At 41.5% G+C, this 14,148-nt stretch overlaps 1 protein-coding gene across 1 annotated transcript in view; it reads right to left on the bottom strand.

Annotated features, from left to right (window-relative positions):
* The window catches only part of ARHGAP10 (Rho GTPase activating protein 10), a 392,295-nt gene that overhangs the window by 70,329 nt on the left and 307,818 nt on the right, over window positions 1-14,148 (bottom strand). The window contains exon 20 of the mRNA XM_069744044.1: window positions 10,500-10,656. Within this exon, the coding sequence (XP_069600145.1) occupies window positions 10,500-10,656 (157 nt within the window). The remainder of the gene's footprint in view (window positions 1-10,499; window positions 10,657-14,148) is intronic.

The following is a 14,148-nucleotide window of genomic DNA, read 5'->3' as shown; positions in this document are numbered from 1 at the left end:
ACATGATGAGAGCATTATACTGCCTCTGTACAAATCCCTAGTTAGACCGCACTGTGTCCAGTTTTGGGCACCGGTACTCAGGAAGGATATAATGGAACTAGAGAGAGTACAAAGGAGGGCAACAAAATTAATAAAGGGGATGGGAGAACTACAATACCCGGATAGATTAGCAAAATTAGGATTATTTAGTCTAGAAAAAAGACGACTGAGGAGCGATCTAATAACCATGTACAGGTCCTTCTCAAAAAATTAGCATATAGTGTTAAATTTCATTATTTACCATAATGTAATGATTACAATTAAACTTTCATATATTATAGATTCATTATCCACCAACTGAAATTTGTCAGGTCTTTTATTGTTTTAATACTGATGATTTTGGCATACAACTCCTGATAACCCAAAAAACCTGTCTCAATAAATTAGCATATCAAGAAAAGGTTCTCTAAACGACCTATTACCCTAATCTTCTGAATCAACTAATTAACTCTAAACACATGCAAAAGATACCTGAGGCTTTTATAAACTCCCTGCCTGGTTCATTACTCAAAACCCCCATCATGGGTAAGACTAGCGACCTGACAGATGTCAAGAAGGCCATCATTGACACCCTCAAGCAAGAGGGTAAGACCCAGAAAGAAATTTCTCAACAAATAGGCTGTTCCCAGAGTGCTGTATCAAGGCACCTCAATGGTAAGTCTGTTGGAAGGAAACAATGTGGCAGAAAACGCTGTACAACGAGAAGAGGAGACCGGACCCTGAGGAAGATTGTGGAGAAGGACCGATTCCAGACCTTGGGGAACCTGAGGAAGCAGTGGACTGAGTCTGGTGTGGAAACATCCAGAGCCACCGTGCACAGGCGTGTGCAGGAAATGGGCTACAGGTGCCGCATTCCCCAGGTAAAGCCACTTTTGAGCTACAGAGAAGCAGCACTGGACTGTTGCTAAGTGGTCCCAAGTACTTTTTTCTGATGAAAGCAAATTTTGCATGTCATTCGGAAATCAAGGTGCCAGAGTCTGGAGGAAGACTGGGGAGAAGGAAATGCCAAAATGCCTGAAGTCCAGTGTCAAGTACCCACAGTCAGTGATGGTGTGGGGTGCCATGTCAGCTGCTGGTGTTGGTCCACTGTGTTTCATCAAGGGCAGGGTCAATGCAGCTAGCTATCAGGAGATTTTGGAGCACTTCATGCTTCCATCGGCTGAAATGCTTTATGGAGATGAAGATTTCATTTTTCAGCACGACCTGGCACCTGCTCACAGTGCCAAAACCACTGGTAAATGGTTTACTGACCATGGTATTACTGTGCTCAATTGGCCTGCCAACTCTCCTGACCTGAACCCCATAGAGAATCTGTGGGATATTGTGAAGAGAAAGTTGAGAGACGCAAGACCCAACACTCTGGATGAGCTTAAGGCCGCTATTGAAGCATCCTGGGCTTCCATAACATCTCAGCAGTGTCACAGGCTGATTGCCTCCATGCCACGCCGCATTGAAGCAGTCATTTCTGCCAAAGGATTCCCGACCAAGTATTGAGTGCATAACTGAACATTATTATTTGTTGGTTTTTTTGTTTGTTATTAAAAAACACTTTTATTTGATTGGATGGGTGAAATATGCTAATTTATTGAGACAGGTTTTTTGGGTTATCAGGAGTTGTATGCCAAAATCATCAGTATTAAAACAATAAAAGACCTGACAAATTTCAGTTGGTGGATAATGAATCTATAATATATGAAAGTTTAATTGTAATCATTACATTATGGTAAATAATGAAATTTAACACTATATGCTAATTTTTTGAGAAGGACCTGTATAAGTATATAAGGGGACAATACAAATATCTCGCTGAGGATCTGTTTATACCAAGGAAGGTGACGGGCACAAGGGGGCATTCTTTGCGTTTGGAGGAGAGAAGGTTTTTCCACCAACATAGAAGAGGATTCTTTACTGTTAGGGCAGTGAGAATCTGGAATTCCTTGCCTGAGGAGGTGGTGATGGCGAACTCAGTCGAGGGGTTCAAGAGAGGCCTGGATGTCTTCCTGGAGCAGAACAATATTGTATCATACAATTAGGTTCTGTAGAAGGACGTAGATCTGGGGATTTATTATGATGGAATATAGGCTGAACTGGATGGACAAATGTCTTTTTTCGGCCTTACTAACTATGTTACTATGTTACTAAGGTGAATTGCATAAGTCTTGAAAAATAGCGGTCAACACTGCAAATGTTGAGTCATGATATAAGCTTGATTTATTTGTCAATAAAAGTTTTAAAACTCAATACTTACAATTGTACTTCTGAAACCATAGAAACAACTGACTAAAAGATATTTAAACACTAAAGCAGCAAACTTTGTGAAAACAAACATTTGTGTCAGTTTCATCTCTTCAGGAAAGCCTACAGCCTACTAAACCCACTGCCGCCTCACTAACATTGGTGGTGCTGAAACCAGTATCCTTACCCATTAGGCCGGCCTCACACTAGCGTGTTTTACGGACGTAAGAGAGGTGCGGAAAATACGAATTGCATACGGTACAATGCTTCTCTATGCCCCAGCTCCTATCAGCCGTATTTTACTGATCCGTATTATACGGTATTCTACGGCCGGAAAAAAACGCAGCATGTTGCGTTTGTCACCGTATTGCGCAAAAAATACGCCAATGAAAGTCTATGGGGGCCAGAAAAATACGGATTACACACGGACCAGCAGTGTGACTTGTGAGAAATACACAGCGGTGTTCTAGCGAAAAGCTGGCAATTCAGTGCGGTGTACAGTAAAATCACACTGCCAGGTTAGAATAGAATAGCTAAAATAAATGTCTACACATAGTATAGGGGCATATATATATATATATATATATATATATATATATATATATATATATATATATATATATATATATATATATATATATATATATATATATATACATACATACACACCGTATTTTCCGCTTTGTAAGACGCACTTTATTTCCCCCAAATTTGGGGGGGAAAGTCTTACAAAGCAGATATACCGCTTACCGTTACAGACTGGGATGAACTGCCGGGGGCTCTGGCCTTTCACAAAATGTCGCCAGAGCCCCCTGCAGCACCGGAGACAGCCCTGCAGCACCAGAGACAGCCCTGCAACACCGGAGACAGCCCTGCAGCACCAGAGCCCCCTGCAGCACCGGAGACAGCCCTGCAGCACTGGAGACAGCCCGGCAGCACCGTAGCCCCCCTGCAGCACAGGAGCCCCCCTGCAGACCCCCTCATCCCAGCCTGCAGCAATGCTCCACTCCTGCCTCCAACAACGACCCTGGGACCCTGATCCACCGCAGCCACAACCCCTGGTAAGCAATAAGACGCATGGATTATAAGAAGCCCCCCAATTTATTAAAAAAAGTTTTTTCCTATTTTTCTCCTCAAAATTTGGGGTGCGTTTTATAATCCGGAGCGTCTTAGTCTACGTTCACATTGGCGTTCCGCCAATGTGCATCGCTGTTGCGCCGGCGACGCAACGGCGACGCGCCCCTATGTTTAACATAGGGGACGCGTGCGTTTTTTGTGTGGCGTTTTTCGACACTTGCGTCGTTTCCGACGCTAGCGTCGGACGCAAGAAAATGCAACAAGTTGCATTTTCTGTGCGTCCGATTTTGGTCAAAAAACGACGCACGCGTCGCAAAACGCTAGTGTGAACGTAGCCTTACAAAGCAAAAAATACGGTGTGTATATATATATATATATATATATATATATATATATATATATATATATATATATATATATATATATATATATATATATAGTATATGTCAGTGAGACACATATGTATATATATTACGACTTAAAAGCCGGTAATTCAATTGCCGGATTTTGCTATCTCCTTTCCAAACCCGACATGATATGAGACATGGTTTACATACAGTACATCCAATAGTATGAAATGGGAACTTTTCAGAATATTTTCCCACGTTCGAGTTCATATGAGGACATCTAGCAGAGGGTGCATCACCGCGACTGAAGGTAACTACAGGTCATTGACCTACATTCCATTCATTCGCCGGGGTTTTACAGGCAGGAGCACAGCTGCATTAGCAGAGCTTCTGCTTGTAAAATTAGTTAACCCCTTCAGATGGATTTACATCGTTGGACGTGACAGAACAACGGAAGGTATGGGATATTGTTGTTTTTTTATTTTACCTTTTTTACAGAACGAGGGTCTTCAGGTGGATTACCAGTATAATAAAATATTACAAAAACCTGTGTATTTATTTCATTAAAATACTTCGTAATAATGTGTGTGTTTTTTTTTAACCATTTCATACTATTAGATTAATAATGGATAGGTGTCATAACGCCTCTCCATTATTAATCTGGCTTAATGTCACCTTACAATAGCAAGGTGACATTAACCCTTCATTACCCCATATCCCACCGCTACACGGGAATGGGAAGAGAGTGGCCAAGTGCCAGAATAGGCGAATCTTCCAGATGTGCCTTTTCTGGGGTGGCTGGGGGCAGATGTTTTTAGCCAGGGGGGGGGGGGGGCAATAACCATGGACCCTCTCCAGGCTATTAATATCTGCCCTCAGTCACTGGCTTTACCATTCTGGCGGAGAATATTGCGCGGGAGCCCACGCCAATTTTTTCCGCGATTTAACCCTTTAATTTAATAGCTAGAGTACCCAAATTTTGCACATACACACTACTAACATTGGTAGTGTGGAACATGCCAAAAAAAAACTGTATGTAAACCATGTCTCATATCATGTCGGGTTTGAGGAGATAGGAAAAGCCGGCAATTGAATTGCCGGCTTTTAAGCTATCTAGCGCTGTATGATATAATATATATTATATATATATATCTCACTGACATACATACAGACCAAAAGTATGGACACACCTTCTCATTTAAAGATTTTTCTGTATTTTCATGACTATGAAAATTGTACATTCACACTGAAGGCATCAAAACTATGAATGTGGAATTATATACTTAACAAAAAAGTGTGAAACAACTGTAATTATGTCTTATATTCTCGGTTCTTCAAAGTAGCCACCTTTTGCTTTGATGACTGCTTTGCACACTCTTGGCATTCTCTTGATGAGCTTCAAGAGGTAGTCACCGGGAATGGTCTTCCAACAATCTTGAAGGAGATCCCAGAGATGCTTAGCAATTGTTGGCTATTTTGCCTTCACTCTGCGGTCCAGCTCACCCCAAACCATCTTGATTGGGTTCAGATCTGCTGACTGTGGAGGCCAGGTCATCTGGCATAGCACCCCATCACTCTCCTTCTTAGTCAAATAGCCCTTACACAGCCTGGAGGTGTGTTTGGGGTCATTGTCCTGTTGAAAAATAAATGATGGTCCAACTAAATGCAAACCGGATGGAACAGCATGCCGCTGCAAGATGCTGTGGTAGCCATGCTGGTTTAGTATGCCTTCAATTTTGAATAAATCCCCAACAGTGTCACCAGCAAAGCACCCCCACACCATCACACCTCCTTCTCCATGCTTCACGGCGGGAACCAGGCATGTAGAGTCCATCCGTTCACCTTTTCAGTGTCGCACAAAGACATTGTGGTTGGAACCAAAGATCTCAAATTTGGACTCATCAGACCAAAGCACAGATTTCCACTGGTCTAATGTCCATTCCTTGTGTTCTTTAGCCCAAACAAGTCTCTTCTGCTTGTTGCCTGTCCTTAGCAGTGGTTTCCTAGCTGCTGCACAAAGTCTCTATTAACAGTTGTTGTAGAGATGTGTCTGTAGCTAGAACTCTGTGTGGCATTGACCTGGTCTCTATTCTGAGCTGCTGTTAACCTGCGATTTCTGAGGCTGATGAATTGGATAAACTTATCCTCAGAAGCAGAGGTGACTCTTGGTCTTCCTATCCTGGGGCGGTCCTCATGTGAGCCAGTTTCTTTGTAGCGCTTGATGGTTTTTGCAACTGCACTTGGGGACACTTTCAAAGTTTTCCCAATTTTTCGGACTGACTGACCGTCATTTCTTAAAGTAATGATGGCCACTCGTTTTTCTTTACTTTGCTGCTTTTTTCTTGCCATAATACAAATTCTAACAGTCTATTCAGTAGGACTATGAGCTGTGTATCCACCAGACTTTTACACAACACAACTGAGGGTCCCAACCGCATTTATAAGACAAGAAATCCCACTTATTAAACCTGACAGGGCACACCTGTGAAGTGAAAACCATTTCCAGTGACTACCTCTTGAAGCTCATCAAGAGAATGCCAAGAGTGTGCAAAACAGTAATCAAAGCAAAAGGTGGCTACTTTGAAGAACCTAGAATATAAGACACATTTTCAGTTGTTTCACACTTTTTTGTTAAGTATATAATTCCACATGTTAATTCATAGTTTTGATGCCTTCAGTGTGAATGTACAACTTTCATAGTCATGAAAATACAGAAAAATCTTTAAATGAGAAGGTGTGTCCTAACTTTTGGTTTGTACCGTATATATATATATATATATATATATATATATATATATATATATATATATATATATATATATATATATATATATATATATATATATATACACACACAGGTGACCAGTCACCTCACCGCGACGTCATCAAAGGTCCTTCACTTACTGCATTCTTAGGAACGGAGGCAGACGCTTGCAGCGCTGAGAGCCAGGGTCTGTCGGAGGGGTGAATATATCCATATTTTTTATTTTTATTCTTTATTTTTTACATGAATATGGATCCCAGGGCCTGAAGGAGAGAACCATCCAGGATTGCTCCATGCACTCGTACCCGGCGTATAAGACGACCCCCGACTTTTGGGACCATTTTTAGTGGTTAAAAAGTAGTCTTACACGCTGGAAAATACGGTAGGTCATTTTCTGATGACACATTCCATTTAAGGTCAGCATAAAGAAGATTAAAAAAAATCCATTGTCTACTGCCAGAATGTTGAATATCTAGTTTTATAAACTGTTCAGAATGATGCCTCAAAGCCTTTAGATTGTGGATTTGCAAATATTTGTCCTCTGCACATCAGGCCCGGATTTATGGGTGGGCCCACGGGGCCCAGGCCCTGGGCCACCCACCAAGCGGGGGCCTTCCACCAATATAGGGATAAATATCTCAAAACATGTAAAATACACGTGTCTTTGCTTTGAACCATTTCTAATGATAAGGAATATTTAACAAAAGAGAAACTATTGAAAGTATAGGGACCTGGCTACGGTCCTACATCTCAGTGGCTGGCGTAGAGTGGCAGAGTCATGGCAGTTGACCTGCGTCAGAATCCACTGACCTGGCTAGCCAGACTTCCTTAGTACCCTCCCTGTACCTAATGCTTAGCTTATGGCATGTGGCAGCCTTCTCCGATCCCAACAGTAGCTTCTAGGCGCTACCTATTCAGCTATATGATCACTCCCTCGGGTTAGATCAGATGAGAGTTTGTTCAGCTACCTTTGAGGAAGGAGGTGGAGCCACGATGTCGGCACAAGAAGAGGATTCTCCACCGCGGAGCGCGGCAGGACTTCACTCTGGATCTTCAGTCACTGAAGATCCAGAGGTGAAGTGGTTCAATCTTCACAGTGTCGCGGTGGGTGAGTATGATCTCTGTGTGTGTGTGTGTGTGTGTCTATCTGACTGTGTATCTTTCTTGGAGCTCCTGTCCTACACAGTACCATACTGTATATACAAGTCCACACAATATCCTGCATTACAGTGTGTCTGCTGTGTATACTGTATGTATATAGTGTGGACCTGTTTACAGTATATTGCTGTGTATACACTTTATACAGCCCCTCAGCCTCTATTCTATATACAGCCAGCACAGCAACAGCCGCTGATATATACAGCCCAGCAGCAGCCCCTCATATATATAAAGCCCAACAGCAGCTTCTAATATATACAGCCCAGCAGCAGCTCCTCATATACAGCCCAGCAGAAGCCTCATATATATACAGTCCAGCAGAAGCCTCTCATACATATACAGCCCAGAAGCCTCTCATGCATATACAGCCCAGCAGAAGCCTCTCATACATATACAGCCCAGCAGAAGCTTCTCATGGATATAGAGCCCAGCAGAAGCCTGACATATAGAGCCCAGAAGAAGCCCCTCATATATATACAGCCCAGCAGAAGGCTCTCATCCATCCATATACAGCCCAGCAAAAGCCCCTCATACATATACAGCCCAGCAGAAGCCTCTCATACATATACAGCCCAGCAGAAGCCCCTCATATAAATACACAGCCCAGCAGAAGCCTCTCATACATATACAGCCCAGCAGAAGCCTCTCACATATACAGCCCAGCAGAAGCCTCTCATATATATACAACCCAGCAGAAGCCTCTCATATATATAGGCCAGCAGAAGCCTCTCATATATATACAGTCCAGCAGAAGCCTCTCATACATATACAGTCCAGCAGAAGCCTCTCATACATATACAGCCCAGCAGAAGCCTCTCATGCATATACAGCCCAGCAGAAGCCTCTCATGCATATACAGCCCAGAAGAAGCCTCTCATGCATATACAGCCCAGCAGAAGCCTGACATATAGAGCCCAGCAGAAGCCCCTCATATATATATATAAAGCCCAGCAGAAGCCTCTCATACATATACAGCCCAGCAGAAGCCTCATACATATACAGCCCAGCAGAAGCCTCTGACATATAGAGCCAAGCAGAAACCTCTGACATATAGAGCCCAGCAGAAGCCCCTCATATATATACAGCCCAGCAGAAGCCTCTCATACATATAGAGCCCAGCAGAAGCCTCATACATATACAGCCCAGCAGAAGCCTCTGACATATAGAGCCAAGCAGAAACCTCTGACATATAGAGCCCAGCAGAAGCCCCTCATACATATACAGCCCAGCAGAAGCCTCTCATACATATACAGCCCAGCAGAAGCCTCATACATATACAGCCCAGCAGAAGCCTCTGACATATAGAGCCAAGCAGAAACCTCTGACATATAGAGCCCAGCAGAAGCCCCTCATATATATACAGCCCAGCAGAAGCCTCTCATACATATAGAGCCCAGCAGAAGCCTCTGACATATAGAGCCCAGCAGCAGTCTTTGATCTAGATAGCCCAAATTTCTACAATATACATACATACATATGTACATATTTTAATCTTTAACGCCCTTTCAGGACTTCAAGGGTTGACAAGGTCAGATATACTGCGTGAATTGGCCTTTAGTGACATCATTAGTAATTTTGCAGCACAAAAATCAAGGAAAGCGCTCGGATTGTAAAAAATGAATGATCTTACTTGAATTACTCTGCATAAATGATTTTTGTAAATAAACTTGCGTTCGTTTCATTTTGTGTTTTTGCATTACATATTGTAGCACCTTGAAAAATGGGCCTCCCTCCAAAATGGGCCCTAGGCCACCCACCTCCTAAATCCGGCCCTGCTGCACATACACATTTTTATCTAATTAATTCTAAAATAACCAGACAGACATGTACGTCACGTCTTCATGATTGGAGCGTGCTCAAGAGCTGAACGTCATCTTCCTGTAACAGCAGCGACTGGAGCTTGATCTGGTAATTGCTATTTAACAACTGAAATGCCATTGTCCATCACCGACAGCAGCATTTAAATAGGATTACCACTGATACACAACGGCTTGTCCCGGCATCTATGACTACTATGAAAGCTCAGCGTACCCCCCCCCCCCCAAAAAAAATAAATAAATAAATAAATAAATGGTAGAAACGCTACTTTTATTTTTTTCACCATTTCACCCCATTTGGAAATTTTTCCCATTTTCCAATACATTGTATGGTAAAATGAATAGTGTCTTTCAAAACTACAGCCTGTCCTGTAAAAAAACAAGCTCTTATATGCACGGATTGCATGAGGGGACTCGAACATATTCTTTGAGCACGCCAAAGACACTCGGTTAGCACACGAGCATGCTCAGATAACACCTTATCCGAGCACAATAGCTCATCACTATTCGGCATGTTTCCCTATAGAGATCTTTGAAGATTGATCTGTATAGTGTAGCATGAAGTCTGTATTATCTTGTGTATTCACACCAAGGGGCAATTACTATGGGTTTATTTGTTTTAGCATCTGCATGTGCTATTGGGACAGTATCTAATCATGTGTAGTGCCTATGGAGTAAACATAACCCAACCTACCTGGAAGTTTTAGTTCTGTCTTTAAAAGGGTCGTCATATCTTAGCAAGTTATTTCTCATCTTAAGGTTAGGGGACAACTTGATGATCCTTGGGGGTCCCACAAATCCAGGGAAAGGGGCTCTGATGTGCCATGTTTGAAGGAAGCGATCACCACGCGTCACTGGCAATGAATGGGGTCAAAGTGCAAATGTGAAGCCAACGCTTCAGTCAAACAGGGTCCATTCTTAGGATTTTTGAAGCCTTCCATCGTTGGCACCTATCTTGTGGATAGGTGATGAATCGTTCAGTTGGGAAACTTTAAATGGTATCAGCTGCCCACAAGCATTTACACAATAAAAAAAAAAAAAAGATAATAGACAAACTCTTACTGGGGGGTCGGCCACTCCAGTACATCGCTGGCATCTGCGATAAGATGATTTTTCTCATAAGGAGGACTTATACTCGTGGCCAAAGGCGTGAGAGCAGGGGGTGAAAGGGAATCCAAGCTACCAGTTGGTGTATCTTCTTTTGGAGAATTATTGTTATCTGAAAAATAAAATATATATATATATTTCAAGGATGTTAGGGAAACTCATAACAGAGGGACATAAAAATAATAAAGGAAGGAAAATAAATGGATAAAAAGTTTTCAAAACACAAGAATGTTATAAAAAAAAGGCAGTCATGGCCGCTATTATATAATCCTTAATACATAATAGAAGAAAACCATAAACAGAATTTAGAAAAAGGATAAAGACAGATAGTAAGAAAAATTCCACTTCACCTTGACAAGCAATGTACAATCTAGAAATACTGCATATGATCATCAATGTATAGAGAAAACAATTTTTATAGATTATTCCAATACCATAATTTATAAAATATGCCCAGTGAGCCGATATATTGGCCACTATACACACAAAGGATGCAGTTTACATATTAATCTACAAGCAAGATCTGAAAAATGAAATTTAGAAAAAAAAAAAAAGAATCAGATATCATCCTTTTCCAACCTGTTAAAAACTCGACAGAACGGTGCGAATAACAGTATCACTGTTAAAGTAGAAAGTTATTCCGCAAGGCTTCAGCCGTATACGATTTCTAAATAATAAGGGCAGCCAAAAAAATTTTAGAATGAGGTCAGCGAGTGAAAACAATTCATTTTCTGCAATAGAGGGGAAAAAAAAAAGTCCATTTGTGCCAGGGTTTCATTAATCATAGTGAAAACTTCCAAATGATACAGAAACGAAAGTAGAACATTTTCTAAGGAAGAAAAAAAATGTAAGAAAAGTTTGTTAATTTACAGGTGCCCAAAAAATGGGGCAAGCAAACCGCATATTGCACATATCCATGATAAATGAACGAGTCGTAACAGTCATTGGTTTGTTTTACATTAAACCAATGTACACGTATTTTGCATATGTGCATTGTTCCAATTTTCCTTCCTCTGCCTTCACACTCCTCTTAAAAGTGTGTCCCACATGTTAAAAGTGTGCCTTAGGGCTCATACCCATATGTGAGAAAAAAACGGTCCGATTTCTGGACCGAAAAAATGGAGGCAAAACATGCGAGTGTCATGCGATGTCAATGCGATTTTTTTATCGCAACATCCGTATGCAATTCAATTTTAACATGAGCTTTTACACACAGCAGTTCCCTGACATTTACACATCATTTTACAATGAAATATTGTTCAAAACACACACACATATATATATATATACACACACACACATACATACAGTCATACAAAAGTATTGACACCCCTGCAAGTCTGTCAAATAATACTCAGTTTCTTCCTGAAAATGATTGCAATCACAAATTCTTTGGTATTATCATCTTCATTTAATTTGTCTTAAATGAAAAAACACAAAAGAGAATGAAGCAAAAAGCAAAACATTGATCATTTCACACAAAACTCCAAAAATGGGCCAGACAAAAGTATTGGCACCCTCAGCCTACTACTTGGTTGCACAACCTTTGGCTAAAATAACTGCGACCAACCGCTTCCGGTAACCATCAATGAGTTTCTTACAATGCTCTGCCAATGCCAATTCTTCTTTGGCAAACTGCTCCAGGTCCCTGATATTTGAAGGGTGCCTTCTCCAAACTGCCATTGTTAGATCTCTCCACAGTTGTTCTATGGGATTCAGGTCTGGACTCATTGCTGGCCACCATAGAAGTCTCCAGTGCTTTCTCTCAAACCATTTTCTAGTGCTTTTTGAAGTGTGTTTTGGGTCATTGTCCTGCTGGAAGACCCATGACTTCTGAGGGAGACCCAGCTTTCTCACACTGGGCCCTACATTATGCTGCAAAATTTGTTGGTAGTCTTCAGACTTCATAAAGCCATGCACACGGTCAAGCAGTCCAGTGCCAGAGGCAGCAAAGCAACCCCAAAACATCAGGGAACCTCCGCCATGTTTGACTGTAGGGACCGTGTTCTTTTCTTTGAATGCCTCTTTTTTTCTCCTGCAAACTCTATGTTGATGCCTTTGCCCAAAAAGCTCTACTTTTGTCTCATCTGACCAGAGAACATTCTTCCAAAACGTTTTAGGCTTTTTCAGGTAAGTTTTGGCAAACTCCAGCCTATCTTTTTTATGTCTCTGGGTAAGAAGTGGGGTCTTCCTGGGTCTCCTACCATACAGTTCCTTTTCATTCAGACGCCAACGGATAGTACGGGTTGACACTGTTGTACCCTCGGACTGCAGGGCAGCTTGAACTTGTTTGGATGTTAGTCGAGGTTCTTTATCCAACATCCGCACAATCTTGCGTTGAAATCTCTTGTCAATTTTTCTTTTCCATCCACATCTAGGGAGGTTATCCACAGTGCCATGGGCTTTAAACTTCTTGATGACACTGCGCACGGTAGACACAGGAACATTCAGGTCTTTGGAGATGGACTTGTAGCCTTGAGATTGTTCATGCTTCCTCACAGTTTGGTTTCTCAAGTCCTCAGACAGTTCTTTGGTGTTCTTTCTTTTCTCCATGCTCAATGTGGTACACACAAGGACACAGGACAGAGGTTGAGTCAACTTTAATCCATGTCAACTGGCTGCAAGTGTGATGTAGTTATTGCCGACACCTGTTGGGTGCCACAGGTAAGTTACAGGTGCTGTCAATTACACAAATTAGAGAAGCATCACATGATTTTTCAAACAGTGCCAATACTTTTGTCCACCCCCTTTTTTATGTTTGGTGTGGAATTATATCCAATTTGGCTTTAGGACAATTCTTTTTTTTTTTTTTTTTTTTTCATTTAAGGCAAATTAAATGAAGATAATAATACCAAACAGTTTGTGTTTGCAATCATTTTCAATATATCATGGGCAATATACTACGTGGCTGGGCTGTATACTAAGTGGCTCTTTGTTGTATACTACGTGGCTCTGTGCTGTATACTACGTGACTGGGCAATATACAGCGTGGCTGGGCAATATACTACGTGACTGGGCAATATACTATGTGGCTGGGCAATATACTACGTGGCTGGGCAATATACTACGTAGCTGGGCAATCAACTACATGGGCTGTGCAATATACTACGTGGACATGCATATTCTAGAATTCTTGACTTGCATTGGCGAGACTCACAGCATGCTGCAATTTTTTTCTCAGTCTGATTTTGGCTGAGAAAAAAAAAAATCGCAGATGAGATGTCACCTATTGAATAACTGGTCCGAGTGCAATCCGATTTTTTACTCGTATTTAAAACTATTCGCAGTAAGCAAAATAAAAAAGAGGGAAAGAAATCAGAATGTATTTTTTTCTGTGATGCCAGAAAAACCACATAGATAAACACAGCACTTTCTAATGAGAACTAAAAGGGCAAATTAACATACGAAGCACAAAAATACAAGTGTTAAAGGAAATCTGTCACCAGGATTTTGCTACCTCATCTAAAGACCAGCATAATATAGAAAGAGAGACCCCAATTCTAATGATGCATCACTTATTTTTCTGGGTGCAGCACTGGTGATCGTTTTTAGATTTAGAATAAAGCAGAGCTGATAAAGCTAAGCCCACCCACACCAGAATCTG

This window comes from Ranitomeya imitator, chromosome 1 (genome assembly GCF_032444005.1).
Source record: "Ranitomeya imitator isolate aRanImi1 chromosome 1, aRanImi1.pri, whole genome shotgun sequence".
Lineage (NCBI taxonomy): Eukaryota > Metazoa > Chordata > Amphibia > Anura > Dendrobatidae > Ranitomeya > Ranitomeya imitator.
Note: the sequence above shows the minus strand (reverse complement) of the source record. Positions and strands in the feature narration are given on the sequence as shown.